Source organism: Hyla sarda, chromosome 9, assembly GCF_029499605.1.
Source record: "Hyla sarda isolate aHylSar1 chromosome 9, aHylSar1.hap1, whole genome shotgun sequence".
In the NCBI taxonomy this organism is placed as follows: domain Eukaryota; kingdom Metazoa; phylum Chordata; class Amphibia; order Anura; family Hylidae; genus Hyla; species Hyla sarda.
In genome coordinates this window covers 149,381,534-149,404,175 of record NC_079197.1, presented here as the reverse complement: position 1 = coordinate 149,404,175, position 22,642 = coordinate 149,381,534, and the positions used below count along the sequence as shown (strand labels likewise).

The 22,642-nt window shown below is 43.7% G+C and overlaps 1 protein-coding gene across 1 annotated transcript; it reads right to left on the bottom strand.

Moving 5' to 3' along the window:
- Window positions 1–1,163: 1,163 nt before the first annotated feature.
- On the bottom strand, window positions 1,164–21,653 carry SPINT2 (serine peptidase inhibitor, Kunitz type 2). The gene is made up of 8 exons (XM_056538437.1): window positions 21,041–21,653; window positions 12,459–12,629; window positions 8,360–8,428; window positions 8,060–8,224; window positions 7,916–7,969; window positions 5,402–5,572; window positions 5,235–5,285; window positions 1,164–2,833 (listed from the first exon to the last, which is right to left on the bottom strand). The coding sequence occupies exons 1-8, from the start codon at window positions 21,390–21,392 to the stop codon at window positions 2,664–2,666; spliced, it is 1,203 nt and encodes a 400-aa protein (XP_056394412.1). The 5' UTR covers window positions 21,393–21,653; the 3' UTR covers window positions 1,164–2,663.
- Between the last annotated feature and the right edge of the window lie 989 nt (window positions 21,654–22,642).

Genomic DNA, 22,642 nt, shown 5'->3' with positions numbered 1-22,642 from the left:
TAGGAGATACGTTTTTCACCACTGGACTACCCCTTTAAGGGGTTAAGTAGAGCACAACTAGCATATTATCCATTGTAACAAAATATTCCCATGTCTGTGGCCTGCAATGAGGGCGGACTTTAGCTAGCAGTGCCGGCTAGCAGTTTTCTGTGTATATGTTCTGCACAGTTCAATGTAAACTAAATGACTGAACACAGCTTTAAATCTGCAGCTTCAGATCCTGCACATCAAACTTGTGCAGGGTACTGTATAAGTGAATACACCCTCAAAAGGTGTTCTCTGGGATCTTGCTATGAATGGATTATCGTTAGCATTAGCCATCAATAGTTTAGTGAGGCCCTGTCAGATGATGGAAGAGGTCACAATGCTTGTGTAAAAAAAAAAAAAAAAAAAAAAAAAAAAAAAAAGTACCTGTTTTATTATCTTGACAAATTCTATAATCCTCCCAGTTCACTCCCGAATTATAAGCCACCCTGTCCTGTCTTTATATTTATTATTTTGTAGTTTTCTACCTTGATATTGCTCTGTATCCCCTGCTCAGTCTGCGCCACATACCGGTAAAGGGCGTTCCCCAGCAGGTGTGACATCTGAAGCCATGCTTTCCCTCCTTCTGCTACACAGCCTAGAGCAGTTCAGTGTGAGATGGGCTGTAATTGGCTGAGGCCGCATCTATGCATAGAAGGCGCTGACTGATTCATTCTTTAGGTAGAGTCTGGAATTTGAACTTCTGCTGCATAGTGGAGCCCAGGAAATTTTGCAAGGTGCATGGTGCAGCAATATACCACTGAAAACAATGGGAGGCTGCTGCACCACAACTTCTCTGCTCAGAAATTCCATTGTGTAAACAGAGCTTCTGTTTTTGAACTTTCACTGCATTCCCCCCCCCCCCCCCCCCCTCCAATAGACTTTTATGAGACGACTGTAATCTGATCTCAGTAAGCCAGTCCAACATGTTGGGGTTGAGTTCCGCCCCACCCAGTGGATGAAAGTTTAAGTTTGTTTGAATTGTCACCAAACAGCTGAAATTATAGTCAGAGAGTTTGGTAAGCAACAAGCAGCAAAACAAAAAACACAAAAACACCAACATTAAGTTCTGTTAGTGAAGATTTTATTCAAATATTATAAAGAAAGGCTCAGAAAACAGATCAGATTTATTTTTAAAAAAAAGTCACAAGTATGCAGAAGAAAATACAACTAAAAATACAGTCACACTTAAAGAAACCCATGGAAACGTCAGTGCAGATTGGTAAGAACAGTCTGTAATAGATACAGAAAGGAGTGACACAGGAGGTGGTGTCCTACATGAAGTCTTGACGTAAGTCTGGACACGTCGGCTTACTATACAGGGCTCAGGACAATGGAAAGTTTTGGATGAATCGGGTAACCTCGCGTCTTAGGTGTATGAACACACTGGTAGATAGAAAGCTTTAGCACTATATAGAACAGGTCATCGGATCATAGTTTATGGACGTACCATTCCCTTCGGAAAAATTCTATAGGTACAGCGCAAAGTGTGGCTTCCTTCCAGTCACCATGAACGCACATAGTCCTGACATTTTCGTACAGAAAACCTTAAAGGTAGTGTTATGAAGTATAGTGCAAACATACAAGAAAACAGTTCAGGTCTAGGCAGTCAGTACCAAAAAGGTGAATCTTGCAGTACCTGAAGTTGGCGCTGCTATTAGACCAGATCTGACACGTCTCCAGGGCATAGTTTCCCAACCAGGGTGCCTCCAGCTGTTGCAAAACGACGACTCCCAGCATGCCCGGACAGCCGAAGGCTGTCCGGGCATGCTGGGAGTCGTCGTTTTGCAACAGCTGGAGGTACCCTGGTTGGGAAACTATGCTCCAGGGAGTAGGTTGCTGCAGGACCAATCCTTACAACCCGCATACAAGTCACATCCACCCCAACCTGAGTGATCCTGTCTCAAGCTGCCCACAGAGTTTACAGTCAGAATCTGCTAACAATCTAATGCCTATAGGGGCTTCCAGCCAAGATTTTGTGGTAATAATAGATAAAAATGCCATAGATTTATTTCTCTTGTCTTCTATATAAGCGGCACTGGCCGATACTTGTCTCTTCCTAAATAAAATGCCCAATTCAGCAAACATTTACATCTATGTCCGCTTCCAAAAATAAAAACATCCTTTTGCTTCCAGAGATTTTTACCCAAAGACCCTCGGAGTACCAGCTCGGCAGACAATTCTTAAGAGACCCTGCAATTAATCCTTAAGGCACGCTCATACACTTGCTCTCAGGGGGTCCTACTCCTGGGGTGGTGTGTTTTTTTTTTCCGGGAAGACCCATCTAAAAACCTTAAGAAGCTGCCCGCAGGAACAGCAAGAGAGTTTTGGAAACTTACAAATCAAACTAAAATACAACTTATTGTTCGGATAAAAAAAGTACCCAGAGTGTCTAGTTCAATAAAATATATAACTTTTCACTGTAGAGTCCGCTCTAAAAGTGTAGCCCCGACTTGTACATGGACACAAGTAATGAATTTTGGCTTTAACCTGGCGGGGAACATGGACTTCTCTTGCTGGAAACCTTGATACCTTTGGAGTTACAATTAGAGCCAAGTGAGATGTGTTATCATAGGATAGGAGTTTTATTAAAGGCCTTGGTATAAATGGAGTGGTTATTCCTTCCCTCCATCTGCTCTCTACAGAGTGTATGCGTTATTCATAAGACACTCCTTGTCATCAATAGGATTCCACATGGCTCTGAAACCTGTGGTCTCCTGATTCTTCCTGGTCACCTTCACAAAGAACAGGATCATGACACCCATCAGGGTGGCAGCCAGGAGGGCGAGGAGGACGGGCAGCACCACGGCTGTGGAGGAAACATACAGCCATTAATACACATCAAATACTGACAGCAGATTCCAAAGTATCTCAGTGGAGAGAATAGCAAACATTGATCGCAGCACTTAAAAAAGAAAAGTGCTGTGGGATGGAGGAGGTCTGACTGGCACCCCCACAGTGCGATCGCAAGAAGGGGGTTGTGGAAATTGGTTAATATAGACAGTGGATGCCTTCTGAAGGCCTCAGTGCCAGCTATTTTGGTTCAGCTAATATATAGTCTGCCTCAGGCCTCTTCCTATATAAGCAGAGCGCAGATTCAACTGATCAATGCTACACAAGTGCATAGCATTATACAGAGTGTAAGCAATCTAGTGATTGTTTATAACCGTCCCCTATGAGGACTTAAAGTGTAAATAAATAAAAAAAAAAATATTAAAAAATTGTTGTTAGAAATCTAAAAATGAAAATTTCGAATCACTAGAGATGAGCGAAGTTAGAGTAATTCGATTCGTCACGAACCTCGCGGCAGGGCGTTTGCTGACTTTATCCTGCATAAATTGGTTCAGCTTTCAGGTGCTCCGGTGGCTGGAAAAGGTGGATACAGTCCTAGGAAAGAGTCTCCAGCCCACCGGAGCACCTGAAAGCTGAACTAATTTATGCAGAATTAAGTCAGCAAACGCCGAGCCGCGAGGTTCGTGACGAATCAAATCCCTCTAACTTCGCTCATCTCTACAAATCACCCTTTTCTAAAAAATTCAAGTTTTGTCATCACTATGAGTGGAAATGTACTAATATAATTATGTTAATTAGAGATGAGCGAACTTACAGTAAATTCGATTCGTCACAAACTTCTCAGCTCGGCGGTCGCTGACTTTTCCTGCATAAATTAGTTCAGCTTTCCGGTGCTCCGGTGGGCTGGAAAAGGTGGATACAGTCCTAGAAGACTCTTTCCTAGGACTGTATCCACCTTTCCCAGCCAACCGGAGCACCGGAAAGCTGAACTAATTTATGCAGGAAAAGTCAGCAACCGCCGAGCTGAGAAGTTCGTGACAAATCGAATTTACTGTAAGTTCGCTCATCTTTAATGTTAATGATCCTTTATGTTGAATAGCATAAGTTGCCGGGCAGGACATTTTTGGTTTCATCATATTTCAGTAAAATAAAAAATAAAAATTATTAAAAATGTGATCAAGAAGTCATTCGAGCAAAAAAAAAAAAAAAAAAAAAAATTTTACTGATCAAAACTACAGATCACGGTGCAAAATACAATGAGCCTATATATATATATATTATATATATATACACACACACACACATATACATATACACATTATATATATATATATATATATATATATATATATATATATATATATATATATATATATATATATATATATATATATATATATATATATATATACACACACACACACACACAGTTTCGTAGAATAAAAATAAAAAAACATTAAACATGTTCATGTACAGAACATGCCAGTCTTACCATAAAGTGGACTGTGTAAAAACAAAACCCCCTAAAAAAACTATTGGCTGCATTATGAAGGGGGTTAAAAGGGGCAAATCTATAATCCCCTTGGGTATACTGCTGCTTTTTCAGTTTGATCTTATATGCAAGTATTCATGAGGTTTTCTTTGGGTGGGGGATGTCTCAGCAGTCAGACCCCCTCCGATCAGAATATAGGGGTCCTGTGACCCATCTTAACATGGTGGGGGTACTCCAACACTATGGGCCTAATGATTATAGCATGAGAGGGAGACTTATTTTAAGACACTGCTGGCACAACAATCTGATCACTTGAACAAAGTGGCAGCATCTAGTCAGTAACTGACCACGCCGTCACTTAAAAAACTACTCTGGGATATGAAAACTTATCCCCTATCCTAAGGATTTCAGATCGTGGGGGTCCAACTGCTGGGACCCCGGCAGTCCAAGTGAAAAGGGTGTGTTCGACCACTGCAAGAAGCTGTATCTGACAGGCCCCCTCGATACAACTATGGGAGTGCCAGAGAGCTGCATTCAGCAATCTCCGCTCTGCCATAGAGCTGCATTGAGGTGGTCGACACAGAGGCAGGGCCCCGTACGGCAAACTGCAGGGGGTCCCAGCGGTCCGAATTCCTTAGGATATGGGATCATTTTTCTTATCCCAGAGTACTCTTTTAAAAAAGAAATGACATTATAAAGCAGTACAACTTTCTTGCCACATTATTCCAATAAGAGAGTACATAGTATAGTATTGCTATACTGTATATCAGTGTTTTCCAACCCGATGTGCCTCCAGCTGTTGCAAAACTACAACTCCTGGCATGCCCGGACAGCCAAAGGCTGTCCGGGCATGCTAGGAGTTGTAGTTTTGCAACAGCTGGAGACACATTGGTTCAGAAACACTGCTGTATATTGTAAAACTCACCTGTTACAGAGCGATGCAGGACACTGTGATCTGCAAAGTCATCGTCGTCTTCTGGAATATAAAAGATAAGAAAAATGTTTTAATCCTTCCACTAAATAGTAATAGAAAGGGTGATGAAGCTGCCCTCCAGGCTTCCATCTCCCGAATATACAAGCTGGAGACGTTACCTGTGCGGCCCGAGCACATGTTCACGCAGTCGGTCTCACTGAGGTAGTTATTGCTGTTCGCTTTGCAGCCGCCGTATGTAAATGTTTTGCACGAGCTTGATGAAGGGTCATAGAACCACCGCGTGAATGCGGCACGACAAGGACCTGTATAGGAAGGTGCAGCGCAGTACTCTGAGGGTACAGAAAACACACATTAGCTATGGTCTTACATGGGTTGACCACATTAGAAAAAAAACACAGTTGTGGGCGATCCACTCACTTATTGAACTGTTAGACAAGGCTGAGAAGGCTGCTTAGTTTTTCTAATCCATGAAAAACCCTTTGATGCACCAATGGTAGCGATAGAGGGAAGCAACATGCCCCCCCCCCCCCTCATGTATTTCTGTCAAAGATGCTGAACTATATATAAATTATCTTGAAGGAATATGATGTCAGTGTCACCCAAACTTATCTGCTGGTACAGGTGCGGGTGACACTGATTTCAATGCAGGTTTATTTTTCTTTTGATCTATGGCCCCTTTCACAAGTTACGCCTGAAAATCCAAATATGCAAATTAAGTACTTTAGTGCACTTTGAGCATCTCTAACCCATTGGTGCACTCTACTGCCCACCTGGCTTATGCAACATCTCCTTCATATTAGGGATGTCCCGATACCGATACTAGTATCGGGGCCGATACTATCCATTTGCATGGTATCGGGGACTCGTTTAATGTCCCCGATACCATGTCCGTTACCTGCTGCCCCGTTCTCCCATCCTCCCGTCTGCATCATAGTGTACCATGGAGGAGCATGTGACACACACGTCACTCCACCTCCTCCCCTGCGCCCAGCGTAATGACGGAGGAAGCAGATTGACTTATGTCACATGCTCCTCCATAGGACGCCATGAAAAGGGGGCAGTGTAGCGGCAGCACCCGACAGAGGACAGCCGCAGGTGAGCTGTCTGCAAGGAGGGGGCTGCTACTAATGTCTACAGGGGGCCTGCTGCTGTATAAAGAGGGGGACCTGCTGTCTACGGGGGGCCCTGCTGCTGTTTAAATGGGGGCCCGCTGTCTAAAGGGGGCTGCTACTAATGACTGCTGGGGGGCTGCTGCTAATGTCTGCAAGAGGATACTACCTACTATTTAAGGCAATCTTACAGCAGAGTCACCTGCACTAACTTGAATTTATATGTAGATCGTGCAGGTGCCGGTTTCTTCCGCTGCTCACCATGTGGTCATCGTTCTCACCACCAATAAAAATTCCCTGTTCTGCCCAATGGAGAAGAGAGAAATCTTGGCTCATACTACAGCAGCCGCCTCCATTGTACACAACAAGGACCCCACATATCAGCATGGTAAACAGCGCCAGAAACCAGGTCACCCTGGTGTCAAATTCCCTTTCAAATATAAGTACTCGTACTTGGTATCGGCGAGTACTAGAATTAAAGTATCGGTGCTCGTACTCTTTTACGTCTTAAAAAAAAAATAAAAAATAAAAATGGTATCGGGACATCCCTACTTCATATATATTGATTGCCCTAAGCTCCATTCTAAACATGTGACCTCTACTCAAATTTTTTTATTTATTTAACTCTAGATCAACTCTGCCCACTCCTGTCACATGATCATCCGTCCTTTAGCCAAATCCTCAACTATTCTGTACTGATGAGCTCTGCCCCTACAAATACTGCATCTAGTAGATGCAAAGTGGCTCCTGGTCAGGCAGTCACTAAGGAGCAGAGATCTCCACACAGAACAGCAGCGACTGTCCGACCAGGATCTGCTACATACTGGAGGTGTAGGGAGCTCAGCAGTGCCAGATAATGAATGTGGCTGAAGGACCTGTAATGATGATCACGTGATCGAAGCTGGGTGGGCAGGACAGTGCGCCAAAGCACTTATTTAGCATTTTTGAGATTTTTTTTTTTAGGCATAAAAGTCGGAAAAAAGAATGCAGCGTTGGCGTAGATTCCCTGAGAGATTAAAGGGTAGAGAACAAATTCCTTTAACCTAGTGAGATGCCTTCTTTTGTACTCACCGCTTCTAAATAAGTCACTAAGAGGAATGGGGTGGGGAGGGAAATGACAGCAGTATAAAGATAAAATATTCTTATGAAACCTGATGAAGGATAATGGTCTAAATACATAAAGCTCTAAACATGACTAATACTGTTGACAGATGGGTCATACACACTGATGAACAATGGCCAAAGCACAATTTCATCATGACTAGTCAACCATATTCCATAAAAGCTGATGTCGGGGCATGGGTCTAGACAAGTGTCTCCAAACCAGGGTGCCTCCAGCTGTTGCAAAACTACAACTCCCAGCATGCACGGACAGCCTTCGGCTGTCCGTGCATGCTGTGGAGTTGTAGTTTTGCAACAGCTGGAGGCACCCTGGTTCGGAGACACTGGTCTAGTGTTTGCCTATAGTGAATTTAAATAATATTGGCAGATTTACAAAAGCAGTATTCATTACGTTTATACCTTTGCCATGGACACAGAAATGTTCCCTCTCAAATAACTTACCTTTAAAGCTTCCTTTTTTAGGATTGTGGACTTTGGCAGGTTCAGGCTTTTGTGCTAAACAAGAGAAAAGATCCAGAATATCCATCAATATACAGAATTATTGCATTAGGTGCTAGGGACTGTCAGAGACATAAATCTACTCACTAACAACACACTTGTCCACACAATCCTGCTCAGACATATGGTTGTTTTTATTGGCTCCACAGCCGCCATAGATGAACAACTTGCAGGACATGGATTCGGAATCAAAATACCAACGGCGGAAAGCAGCTTTGCAATAGCCAGTCTGTGGGGGCCCCGAGCAGTATTCTGGAGGAAAAAAAAAAGAATTTTTACATGAGAAGTAGGATATTAGTTAGGATGAATAATATTTATACATAGGATATAGGAAAGGTTTATAAAAAATAATAATAATAATAATAAAAAAAAAAAAAAACTCCTCACCTGGACCAGGGCTGTCAGACAATGTTCGTTTACTGGGTGCATCTGGCTCAACATGGTTCTTGTTTACAGCTAGAGAAAGAAAACAATACACGACTATAAATATATGCAAGTAGTATATAGTTCCTATTATTAAAGCGGCTGTCCAGTATTTTTGTTTTGTGTAAACAGCGCCACTCATTCACGGGCTCCCTTTAGCAATGCACTTTAGCTTAATTCATGTCCAAAATCCACTTTGGCTGCCATAATAACTTATCAGCAGCCAATCATACACCCGACAGGAGCGGCACATGTCATTTTGGAGCAATTAAGTCTAATTATAGTTTTTCTGTCCTAAGAGTAGGTCAGCCAACTATTTGCAAGTTTGGTAGTATTATATAAGTTTAACCATGTTGCTTAACCTCTTAAGGACGCAGGGAATACCTATACACCCTGCACCCAGTCTCGGTCTATAACTTGGGGTCATGCTGTGACCCTGCATAATAGCAATCAGTCTTGGTGGCTAATGAAAGCTGGGACCCTGGGCTAATAGCGTGTGGCACTGAACGTCGTGCCGCACGCTGTTAGCCCTTTAGAAGCGGCGTTCAAAGTTGATCGCCGCGTCTAAAGTAACAAAAAAAGTCGGGCTGATCAGGACTATCGCGGTGAAATCGCGATGTCCCGATCAGCTAGGACGCAGCAGAAGGGTGCCTTACCTGCCGCCTGCGCGTCCGATCAGTGATTTATTGCTCCAAGCCTGAAATCCAGGCTTGAACAATCGACCGCTGATAACACTGATCATAGTCGTGTTAATGCACGGCAATGATCTGTGTATGCAGTGCTATAGCCACTAGAGGGGGCTATAACACTGCAAAAAATAAATAAATAAAGTCTGAAAAAAGTTAAGATCATTTAACCCCTTCCTTAATAAAAATAAAAACATATATGGTATTGCCGTGTGCGGAAAGGTCCAAACTATAAATATATATTGTTAATTAAACCGCATGGTCAATGGCGTATGCGCAAAAAAATTCCAAAGTACGTATTTTTGGTCACTTTTTATATCATGAAAAAAATAAAAAGCGATCAAAAAGTCTGATGAATACAAAAATGGTACCGCTAAAAACTTAAGATCACCGCGCAAATGAGCACTCATACCGGCCCGTATACGGAGAAATTAAAGTTATAGGGGTCAAGAGAGGACAAGTTTTAAATGTATTCATTTGCGGGCATGTAGCTATGATTTTTGCCAGAAGACAAAATCAAACCTATATAAGTAGGGTATCATTTTAATTGTTTGGACCTACATAATAAAGAAAAGGTGTTATTTTTACCGAAAAATGTACTGTGTAGAAACGGAAGCCCCCAAGTAACAAAATGGAATTTTCTCTTCAATTTTGTTGCACAATTAAATTTATTTTCCATTTCACCATGGATTTTTTGGTAAAATGACTGATGTCACTGCAAAGTAGAATTGGTGGCACAAAAAATGAGCGACAATATGGAATTTTAGGGGGCAAAATTGAAAGTGTTATGATTTTTAAAAGGTAAGGAGGAAAAACGAAAGTGTCAAAACCCTGAGTCTTTAAGGGGTTAAAATGGTTATCCAGGAACAGGGAAGAAAAACATAAAAAATAAAAAGCTGATTTTTCCCACACCTGTCAACAACAATTACAACTTGGCTCCATTCACTTTAAATGGAACTGAGCTGCAATACCACACACACACAACCTGAGGTCAGGGGTGGAGCCGTTTTTTAGAAGAAATCCGCTATGTTTTTCTAATCCTGGATAATCCCTTTAACTCGCCATTTCATTGGGCCAGTTTTTCCCAACCAGTGTGCCTCCCGCTGTTGCAAAACTATAACTCCCAGCATGGCCACTGGCTGTCCGGGCATTCTGGAAGATGTAGTTTTGCAACAGCTGGAGGCACACTGGTTGGGTAACAATGCATTAACCAATCAATTGGGAACACATCTGAAAATTCTACTCATGTTTTTCCCTAGGTTAAGGGTTGTGCCTATTCTCTCCTGCTTAAGAGCGAAGAGACGCTTCTGCTTGCTGGGTGGGACAGCTGCCAGAGCAACCATCTCATTCCCAGCAGGTTTCACTCATGCATGTATGGGTGGTCATAAACAAGATAAAAAGGGATATTCTCAAGAGTTACAACATTAAACCCCATCTACAGGACAGGTTGTAAGTGTCAGATGGCACTGACTGCTGTCACCCACCCATGATCAGAAGAACGGGGCCCCAAATCTTGGAGCATCGTGTCACACATGCCATATCCTGTGTGTAGGGAGAAGTGTTGTAACTCTGAATATCCCCTTTAAAGGTACGTTCACACGTACGCAGATTTGATACACAGCAGTTACAAATCCTGCGCATCAAGAACCTAAGAAGTAAAAATAGACCGACGTATAAGTCCCAGAAAAACACCTTTAGGACGCGTTCAAACGAACAGATCTGCAGCGTATTTCACGCTGCGGATCCACCGACGATGGACCCCTACATTGCGCCTCCATCTCTGCCTGCAGATGTGCTAGGACGAGAACAGCCGCGATGCGTGAGAGTATACCGAGTATACTGCGCATGCACGTGGCAACTCGCACATCGAAGCGTGTTTACTTACAGCGCCGGATTGCCGCTATGAGCAGGGAGACATAGAGGCGCAATGTAGGGGTCCATCGTCAGCAGATTCAGTGTAAAAAATGCTGTGGACCCGTCCGTGTTAACGGGGCCTTATGGTAGGGTCACACATGCCGCATATTGCTTCTGCATATTTTCCTTCTCATTAAAGTCAATGGGTATGAAAATATACAGCTATATACAGCATGTGTGAATGTACCATAAGGGCTCGTTCACACAAGCGGATTTGTGGGTTTCCTGCTGCGTATTTGAAAGGAGACAGGCTCTCCTCAGGAGATTTTCTGCTACGGAATTTCCGATGTGGAAAATCCGCCGCAAGCCCCATTGAAGTCAATAGGGTTTGCGGTGGATTTTTCACAGCGGAAATTCCGCAGACAGCCGCAGAGAGCCCGCCCCCTTTCATACATGCAGCAGGAAATGAGCATATAAATCCGCTTGTGTGAATGAGCCCTTATAGTTGATTTGTCAGGTGAAATTTAACAACTGTTTAAGCAGAACAATAAGAGACCACCATCATCTGTAATGTAGTTAATCCTGTTTAAAATTTTCACCCAGTAGTCAATGAAAATCTTTCATTAATAGAAAGTTTATAGTGCAATATAGTTCATCCTTTAAAATGGTCGTATGTGGTCAATAACAATGGGTGAACAACTGCAATGGCCAAAAACAAACTGTGTGTGTGGCTGCAGCGGGGAAATTATCTTATCACCGGATGATCTTTGAACCATCAACCTACCTCTGTCTCAGAACAGGCAGAAGAGAGAAGCACTTAAACCCTTTAGGGCCGGGTTCACACTGATAAAAATTCCGGCCGGAGATTTTGAGTGTGGCCAGAGATGTCTGAAACCAGTCAGCACTAGGACTACGCGAACATTGCTGTCCCGATAGACGGCAATGTCTGCGGTGCAGATTCTGCCAGAACATTGAGCAGGGTCAATGTTCTGGCGGAATGATTAGATAGGAATTCTCTGATGGAAATTCAGCCCAGAAGATTCCGCAGTGTGAATGGGTTAACTGAAAACCATTTCACCTGCATTTTACTGTCAGAGCGCGGAATTTCTGACTGAAATTCGGAAGCTAAATTCGGGTAGGAAATTTGCAGTGTGAACACAGCCCAATACTTCTACACTGGAATTTCCATGCTGAGGGAGTGGAGACATATAGGGATTATTACCATTAATAATTAACCTACATAGAACAGCAAAAGGTCTTTGTTTTCCATGGTGACCAGGTGTCTGGAGACTCAACCGTGTACAGAAGCGATCAACCTGTGGCTCCACAACTATTGTGGAACTACAACTCCCAGCATTATAGAAGTTGTAGTTTTGCTTCAGCAGGCGAGCGCTTGTGTACAGGGTGAGGTTATACATTGGTAACAGACATCTCTCAATCACGTAGTATAACAGGTATGTGGACCGGCTCACGTACACACACTTATCTATTTGAGTCTTTGTTTTAGACTTAATGAATCTCACCTTTAACACCCTGACATTTGCTCATACATTCTTCTTCGCCGACATGGTTGTTCAAGTTAACAGGACACCCTCCGTACGTGAAGTTCTTACAGGTCTCCGTCTCAACATCGTACCACCATCTTGTAAAGAACGCCCTGCATGGTCCGGTTTCCTTTCCCTCAAGGCAGAAATCTGGTGAAGAGTAAAAAACAGTGTTAGTTGGGTTACAAAATCAACAAACCGGCAAAAAAAAAAAAATAAAATAAAATAAAAATGTATACATATTACAGTGGTCATAAATAGAGATGAGCGAACTTACAGTAAATTCGATTCGTCACGAACTTCTCGGCTCGGCAGTTGATGTCTTTTCCTGCATATATTAGTTCAGCTTTCCGGTGCTCCCGTGGGCTGGAAAAGGTGGATACAGTCCTAGGAGACTCTTTCCTAGGACTGTATCCATCTTTTCCAGTCCACCGGAGCACCGGAAAGCCAAACTAATTTATGCAGGAAAAGTCAGCAACCGCCGAGCCGAGAAGTTTGTGACGAATCGAATTTACTGTAAGTTCGCTCATCTCTAGTCCTAAATACTGAATGTATTGGAATTAATTTTCCCTTCACAAACAAAATAATCACCAATAAAACTCACAAGGAATATGGCCTCCTTTTGTAAAGACATAAGAAGAAGACCCTAAAGTGTATGTGTACTTTTGGTTTTACTACCCCATTACATTACTACCAACATTTGTATACACATCTACCATTTGTATACACATCTCCTCCTTGCAAAACTACAACTTCCAGCATGCCCGGACAGCCGAAGGCTGTCCGGGCATGCTGGGAGTTGTAGTTTTGAAACAGCTGGGGGCACCCTGTTGGGAAACACTGCTACATAGGGTTTGTTGGTAGTGTATAACCTTAGCAACACATTGGTCTGCATATAAGAACACTATATACACACACACACAAACTAAATTTAAAATCAATAACCTTTGCAGTGATTTCATTCTCACTACATAAAAACAAATTAAAAAGTAGCCAAAGTGCAGAATCAGCCGTTTACATAACCACGCTTGCAGAGATCAGCAAGGGTTAACTACTTCCGAGTTTCATATGATCCCCCGAGACATGCACTGTAATGTCTGGTGAAACCATTGTAAGAGGAACAAGACAAAAGGGCTAAAGAGACATGAAACCGCTTATTACTCACACGCAAACAGGCCCAACAGGTTTACTATCGGCACTGAAGAGATATCTACATTCACATGGGATGGGCCAGTCCATGAATGGATTTGGGCTAATGTCAGGTGACAGGGGAAAAGGCTTACCCGGGACCATGTCACCCACCAGACAGAACCACAGAGACTGTAGGAAGTGTCCATTTAGCCCATTTATGGCTGACTACATAATAGTCCTCCAGACTATGTACTGCCCTGGCTCTCAGAGTGGGGTCCCTTGTATTTCACATATGTAGTCAAACCTGTTGATTTCAGACGAGATGGCGGCGGCTCAATAGCTCTGTGGGCCGGGTTCACACAATGTTCTTCCAGTACAGTCCCTGTATACTTTTTCAATTTGAAAACCGTATGACACCGTATGCCAAACGATGCACCAGGTTGTGTCTGTTTTGCATCCTGTACGATTTTGTCCGTTTTTTTTCCCGTACCCAAAACTGTAACCTACCACAGTCTTTGGTCCGGGTGAGAAACGTATACTTTTTATTTTAATTTATTTTTTATTTTTTTTAACATGGGAGTCAATGGGAACCATACAGAACCGTACGTGTGTACTGTTCCATCCGGTTTTCACCATATGGTTTTTGACTTTGCACTTTTTTCTTTAGAATTTCAATCAAACAAGTGAAACGTTATTCATAATGGAATGAAAAGTAAAAAATGTGTACGTTTTTCTCTTAGGCTGGGTTCACACTACATTTTCTCCCATACGGGAGCGCATACGGCAGGGGGGAGCTAAAACCTCGCGCTCCCGTATGTCACCATATGCGCTCCCGTATGTTATTCATTTCAATGAGCCGGCCGGAGTGAAACGTTCGGTCGGCTCATTTTTGCGCCGTATGCGCTTTTACAACCGGACCTAAAACCGTGGTCGACCACGGTTTTAGGTCCGGTTGTAAAAGCGCATACGGCGCAAAAATGAGCCGACCGAACGTTTCACTCCGGCCGGCTCATTGAAATGAATAACATACGGGAGCGCATACGAAGGCATACGGGAGCGCAAGGTTTTAGCTCCCCCCTGCCGTATGCGCTCCCGTATGGGAGAAAATGTAGTGTGAACCCAGCCTTAAAAAAGGATGTCCGGTTGCATCAGTTTTTTAACAGTATACGGGTTAAAATTTGTACAAACGTTTTGATAATTTAGTCTGGTTTTGAGGAATCCGTTTTTTTTAAATCAAAAACCTAATACGGGAACTGTATTACAAAAACATCCTAACGCGTATGACCAACTTAGAACTGAAGATTTTTGTCGTAGAGGGTTAACACATGCAAAACTCAAGGCCTTGGAGGAAGCAGTCATGTGATTATCTAGATGAGCCTTACTCACCGGCATTGTTTACATGGGCCTGCTGACCTGATTTAAAATAATTATGTGATCATACATCCACCTTATTAGTCCTTACTCCTCATATTTATTAACTTATTAAGGCTGCCATTACAGAGGGCAGTTTTTTTTCCTTAAAGGGGTATTCCGCCCCAAGACATCTTATCCCCTACCCAATAGACGTTTAGAATGCCGGGTGCTGCACGGAGATCGCGGGGGTCCCAGCGGCAGGACCCCTGCGATCAGACATCTTATGTCTAGGTGCAGAGTACCCCTTTAAACTTGCTGTTTTTATTAGCCAAGACTATGAATGGATTCATATCAAATTGGGGATTATAAAAGGAGGGACATGCACTACTCCTGCTGGATCCATTTCTGGCTCTGGCTTATCTGCAGTTTTTCAAAAACAAAAAACCAACTTCAGGGCTGAAGAGATGGGGAAAAAGTGTGGGCAGCTAATGGGCCAATTTGTTTCTATAATTTACTCACCATGGAGGACATTGATCAGTCATGTACCAGGAGAATGTTTAAAGGGGTACTCCACTGGCCACCATGGAACTAAATGTTCCAAACGCTGTTTTTTGCGTTGCGGGGGTTGACCACGCCCCTCTGACGTCACGGTCACACCCCCTCATTGCAAGTCTATATGAGGGGGCGTGGCAGCATTGAGACTTGCATTGAGGAGGCGTGGCCGACCCCGCAGCGCGAAAACAGTGTTCGGAATATTTAGTTCCAAGCTGGCCAGTGGCGTGCCCCTTTAAAAACATTCTCCTGGTACATGACTGAATTTTTTTTTTTTACCAAAATGATACAGTGAAACCAAAACCCATCCGTAAGTACATTAAAATTAAAGATGAGCCAGTATACATTGTGTATGATGGAACGGAACAGGGTCATGTGCACACACAGAAGGTTACACAACGGGCTCCCTTTGGGATCAGTATTGCAACTGGTTGTACTTAAAGGGGTACTCTGGTGGAAAACTTTAATGAACTGGTGCCAGAAAGTTAAACAGATTTGTAAATTACTTCTATTAAAAAAATCTCAATCCTTCCAGTACTTATTAGCTTCTGAATACTACAGAGGAAATTATTTTCTTTTTGGAACACAGTGCTCTCTGCTGACATCACGAGCACAGTGCTCTCTGCTGACACCGCTGTCCATTTTAGGAACTGTCCAGAGCAGCATATGTTTTCTATGGGGATTTTCTCCAACTCTGGACAGTTCTTAAAATGGACAGAGGGGTCAGCAGAGAGCACTGTGGTCATGATGTAATCAGAGAGCTCTGTGTTCCAAAGAGAAAAGAATGTCCTCTGTAGTATTCAGCAGCTAATAAGTACTGGAATGATTATTTTTTTTTTAAATAGAAGTAATTTACAAATCTGTTTAACTTTCTGGCACCAGTTGATTTAAAAGAAAAATGTTTTCCAGTGGAGTACCCCTTTAAGCACCACAGGATCTGGCTATAGTCTTTGCAACTCAAAGGGGGAGAGTTATCATTGTGTGTCCTTAAAACATGTGTTTTAGGGTACGTTCCCACACTGCGTATTTGCTGCGTATTTTATTTTCCATGTTGAAGTCAATGGGTAGGAAAATACGCAGCACCAAATATGTGGGAATACGCCATGTGGGAATGCACCCTTAGGGTCATTTATTTTTGCTTTCATACACCATATTTATTATACTATCGCAGAGGGGTTGATAAGTTTCCTGCACGTAAGACAGGAAACAACACCATTTTGTAGGATTCCTTTGTGCAACTGAGCCAGGTCTGGGTTGGTGTAGATTTGCTGTGTTTTGTAGTGGTTTGTGACTTTTTGTGCGACGTTCACACTTGATAAATTTGCTACTGCTGCAAACTGAAATTGACTTTTGTAAGATGATTTGTAGCTTCTTGCTTACAGACAAAAAAGTTGCAAAAATAAAAGATAAAAAATATATAAAATAAAAGTGCATTGGCGACAATTCCTGCACCACATCTAAACTATAGCACAAAAACGAGAACATACGTGTACTCACCACTATACAGGTATCTTTGCGTCCAGAAGTCTGGAATCACGGGGTCTTACATGCAGACACTATGGAGCACTCAGGCAACGCCGGCCGCTTCGCACGTCAGTGTGTACTTCTTCCGGCCTCAGATCTACGTCATCGCGCTACATTAATTTATGTCAGGTGAACGTAGGGAGATGACGCAGATCTGAGGCCAGAAGAAGTACGTACTGACGTGCGAAACGGCCGGCGTTGCCTGAGTGCTCCATAGCTTCTGCATGTAAGACCCCGTGATTCCGGATGCATAGATACCTGTATAGTGGTGAGTGCACGTATGTTCTCGTTTTTGTGCTATTATATTGATACTCTATCTAGTACATGCACTCCGCAGGTATCACAGATTCCTGGACCCAGGACCTCTGCTCCTAGAATCTATACAAGGTCTGTGTCTTTAATATTGGCTCGGGGCTGTATATAATGTGCTCTCTCCGATTTCCATTTCTCACATCTAAGACCAGTGTGTCTCCAGGTGTTGCAAAACTACAACTCCCAGCATGCCCGGACAGCCTTTGGCTGTCCGGGCATGCTGGGAGTTGTAGTTTTGCAACATCTGGAGGCAACCTGGTTGGGAAACACTGTCTTAGACGATAAAATATGGTCACCACCACCATTATTACTATTTCCAGACATGATTCTTCTACTCCATTAATTGAGGGAGATATAGGGTAATATATTGAGGTTATACTATTTATAACATGGTATTCAAACTATAAACCCCCCCAATATACCTTTTTGATATCAGTAGTTCAGAAAATGAGGCAGACCCCCCCCCCCCCCCCAGTGTCACAAAGTGAGTTTCAATATGTACAACTTCTCTACCCACATTTGTTTCCTGTACATCTGCTGTTTCAATAGCTTTACTTGACATAAAATAGCAATGTAGGTGGCATATTTGATGACATTTGCAACAAATATACGTGAACAAAGCCTTACAGGGGGGGGGGGGGGGCAATCTCTGCTAGGGTAGGGTCATACACAGCACATTAGACGCTGCAGATGCGCTGCCGGCCATCACAGAGCGACTGCAGTTTGTAGCGGCAGTCTTTCCTCCGGCAGTCACACAGAGCTACCCGGCCGCAGCAGAGAGCTCGCTCCGTGACTACCAGCAACGTCAAATACGATGTGAATGCGCTGTGTGTGATCCTATACTGTATCTGATGGCATGTTTTTTTTTTTTTAATCTCCTTTGGATTCTGTATAATGATCTATTCACACGTACAGTATTCTGTGCAGATTTGATGTGCAGGATTTTCTGCTGCAGATTTCAATGTAAACTGAACACAGCTTGAAATTCTGCGCATCAAATCTGCACAGAATACTGTACATGTGAATTGACCCTAAATGTGTAAAAAAAATAAAATAAAAAAAAAATATTTTTATACATATCTCAAAATATTAAATCAGACCTCTGCTACAAGTGCCATAATGCACAAGGCCTAAAGGCTCCCATACCAATATGGCATTTGTTGGCTGAACCCACCAATTGCATCAAGACCAGATGACTGTCTAAGGTGTCTGGGGGCCTCCTGTCTCTCCCCGACTGGCTATATTGTTGGACAGAAGGGTCAGACATGTTGGATTTGATCTGCCCTGACCTTTTGTTCTTAGGCTGGGTTCACACAACGTTTTTGCAATACAGTTCCCGTATCAGGTTTTTGATAAAAAAAATAAAAGATAAACACACAGATTCCTCAAAACCTGACTAAACTGTATCAAAAAAGTGTGTACAAATTTTAATCCGCATTAGGTTTGAAAAAGGATGTCCGGTTACATCCGTTTTTCAAGAAACAAAAACGTACATTTTTAACTTTTCACTCCATTATGAATAAAGTTTCACTTGTTTGATTGAAATTCCAAGAAAAAATAAATAAAAATATGTTTAAACCGGATGGAACCGTACGCAAATACAGTTCCCATGTTAAAAAATAAATAAATTTAAAAAAAGTGTACGCGTTTCAATACGGTTTTTCACCCGGACCAAAAACCATAAACTAGTTCAGCTTTCAGGTGCTCCGGTGGGCTGAAAAAGGTGGATACAGTCCTAGGAAAGAGTCTCCTAGGACTGTATCCACCTTTTCCAGCCCACGGGAGCACCTGGAAGCTGAACTAATTTATGCAGGATAAGTCATCAACTGCCGAGCCGAGAAGTTTGTGACGAATCGAATTTACTGTAAATTCACTCATCTCTAGTCTTGGGTACAGGAAAAAATAAAAAAAATAAAAACTGACAAAACCATACAGGATGCAAAACGGACACAACCTGATGCACCTTTTGGCATACGGTTTTCAATGGAGAATCAATGCATACGGTTTTCAATACGGTTCCATTCGGTTTTCACATTGAAAACGTATATGGGAACTGTATTGCAAAAACAATGTGAACCCGGCCTTAGAAAGATAAGCCACTGCCATTGGCTCTCTGCCCTCTCTCCATTCTGAAAACAAGCACATGCATGTGTATGAAAGGGGTATCGGCGGGGAGGGAGTTGTTTTGCAACAGCTGGAGGCACACTGGTTGGGAAACACTACAGTCTCCAGACACAGATAGCCATCACATTACACCAACAGGTTGCTAGAAATAAGATATATAGGTCAACAAATATGCTTAACACTCCCAGGTTGTAAATCTTTCCACATTCCTGTGTGAGAACAAGCAGAACCATCACTATAAACAACTGCACACACGCCAAGTACCAAAAGTCCCTCAACGTAAAAAATAAAATAAACACTTCCACAACAATTGGCCACTAGATGGCACTGCTCTCGAAATACAGAAGTGCAACAAATCATACAGGAGAAGAAAAACAAGAACTGCTGTTTGTGTAGCTCTTCAAAGTCGCGCCATTGTTAGGGTATGTTCACACGGCGGAATTATGCGATCTTTGCTGAACAGAATTGCTGCGGAATTTCGGCTGATATTCAAGACTTTTTTACTACAATGGGATTCGGCAAAATATAAAACTGGTCTTCCATTATTGCCGAATTTTCCCGCCACGGAAATTCTGCTGTCTGAATGGGACTGCGGAATCCCTAGCTGGAAAATGATGGCGGAATTCTTCTGCTGAATTCTGCCATGTGAACATACCCCTAATGGTCATCCACTTGGGGTAATCAGACCCCCACTTATCCAGTGGAATCCCCCTTTAGGGTCTAACACGCAGCTCCACAACCTGTGGGTCCCCAGCTGTTGCAAAACTACTACCCTAAGCATGCTCTGACAGCCGCAGGCGGGAGAAGAACTAGGCGGCCGTGTGAACACAGCCTTAAAACTACCAGCAATGCAATGGCCGGTATTTATCCAACCAAATCCTTTAACTCCTGGAATGTTGCACCATATGCTATACCAGCGTTTCCCAACCAGAGCGCCACCAGCTGTTGCAAAACTACAACTCCCAGCATGCCCGGACAGCCGTTGGCTGTCCGGGCATGCTGGGAGTTGTAGTTTTGCAACAGCTGGAGGCACCCCTGATTTGGAAACACTGACCTATACTATTTACTACTATATAGTCCAACATGCTGAGAGCTGTAGTTTTGAAACAGCTGGAGGCACCCCTGATTGGGAAACACTGGCCTACACTATTTACTACTATATAGTCCAACATGCTGGGAGTTGTAGTTTTGCAACAGCTGGGGACCCACTGGTTGGCAAACACTGGGGTTCTCAGATGAGTGGGTGGAGTCATTGACCGCCATGACAGGTCCCTAGCAGCCAATCAGAGCTCAGCTTACTAAGCAGGCTGTCAGAGCATGCTGGGAGTTGTAGTTTTGCAATAGTTGGACACCCACATGTTGGCAGACACTGGGATTGTCAGATAAGTGGCCAGGGTCAATGATGGCCATGACAAGTTCCTAGCAGCCAATCAGAGATCAGCTTACTGAGCAGTTTGAGGAAAAGAAAAAAAAGCTGACCTCTGGTTGCTACAGGCAACAATGGCAGTTTAGCTGGACGGTTGCTCTAGACAACAACACAAGGCCCCGCCCCCGGAGACAGTTACCTTCCTGTGCGGGCGCCGCGCCAGCGTTCAGCTTCCTATAGGTCCTAGCGCCCTCCTGCTCGGTCAGCACACACAGGTTGAAGCTATTGAGCGTACACTTGACGAGATGGCACTTCCCGGCGGTCATGACGGCCAAGTCGCAAGTGTCCGTGTTACAGCACCGGGACCAGCACGCCTGCTCGTCCTCCACGTCCTCACTGACCTCCAGCACCTTCACTCCTATCTGAGAGGGCAGCTCCATGTCTTCCAGGACGAAACCCTCCACCACCTCGTATCCCTCACAGGGCGGCTCGATGTCGGCCAAAGCCAAGGGGATTAGAAGGAGAAAAAGCCCGCTGAACCAGGCAGCCATTGCCGTACGCACTCTCCGCCTCAGCGGGGTCACCGTTATGGGAAGTTTAAACTGCGTCACTCGCGCTCCGTGTCACGTGACGCTCAGTAGCCCCCCTCAGCGGTGTCGCTCGCTTTCCTGCGCTTCGGTCTCTGCACGTCTGTATCCCGGGTAGTTGTGTTTCCTCAAAAAGCCCCGCCCACTCTGTGACGTTTCCAGGTAAAAACACATCCAGACTTGTCTGCTTTCACCCAACGCCTCGCCACGCCCACTCCAAGGTGTACTGCTATCCCGCCCCTTTTTACGTCACACATCTATCGCCACGCCCTCCGCTAGCAGACAAGCGGAGCTTTAAGCCCCGCCCCGCTCTACTGCGCTAAAACCCCGCCCTCCTATATTAGCTTGGTCACGCCTATTCCCATCCAGAGAGCGCTCAGGTGTGAAGGAGGGTGTGTGCGCCATGTTGTTTTCCTGTTTACTTCCTCCGCCTCCCCTGGTGCTGGTGAAACTGGTTGGGGGGAGGTTTCAGTTGTCAGCAGGACGGCTCGGTAGTCAGTGTCATGGCGGAGCACTGATAAGCTGTGTGCACAATGACTAATCACCATCACTGAGACATAATTGTGTATTGTCCACAACTGTATCCAAAAGTCCCAGCAGGACACAGAGGATGATGAATACACAAAGGACACACACAGACCCTTGTGTATGAGGAGGGATTTCCTGTACAGTCATCTATTAGTATTCATTATGATGGTGAATAACAGTAAATTCGATTCGTCACGAACTTCTCGGCTCGGCAGTTGAGGTCTTTTCCTGCGTAAATTAGTTCAGCTTTCCTGTGGGCTGGAAAAGGTGGATACATTCCTAGGAGACTCTTTCCTAGGACTGTATCCACCTTTTCCAGCCCACCGGAGCACCTGAAAGCTGAACTAATTTACGCAGGATAAGTCATCAACCGCTGAGCCGAGAAGTTTGTGACGAATCGAATTTACTGTAAGTTCGCTCATCTCTAATATATATATATATATATAGTGTGCTAAGGGCAGGGCACCCATCATTGGGGTAACACAGGGGACAGCGAACGTGAAACTACAAATCACACAGCCAAGGGTTTGTTGGCTGATCACATCATTTGCGTGGTACATAGTTGATTGGCGCTCGTATAGGGCAGCCATGTCAGACCTAGGGTTACCACCTGGCCGTTATTTTTATATTAGGGTTGCGTTCACATGGCTTTTTTTTTTTCTAATCCCCGTTTCGGTTCTGTTCTT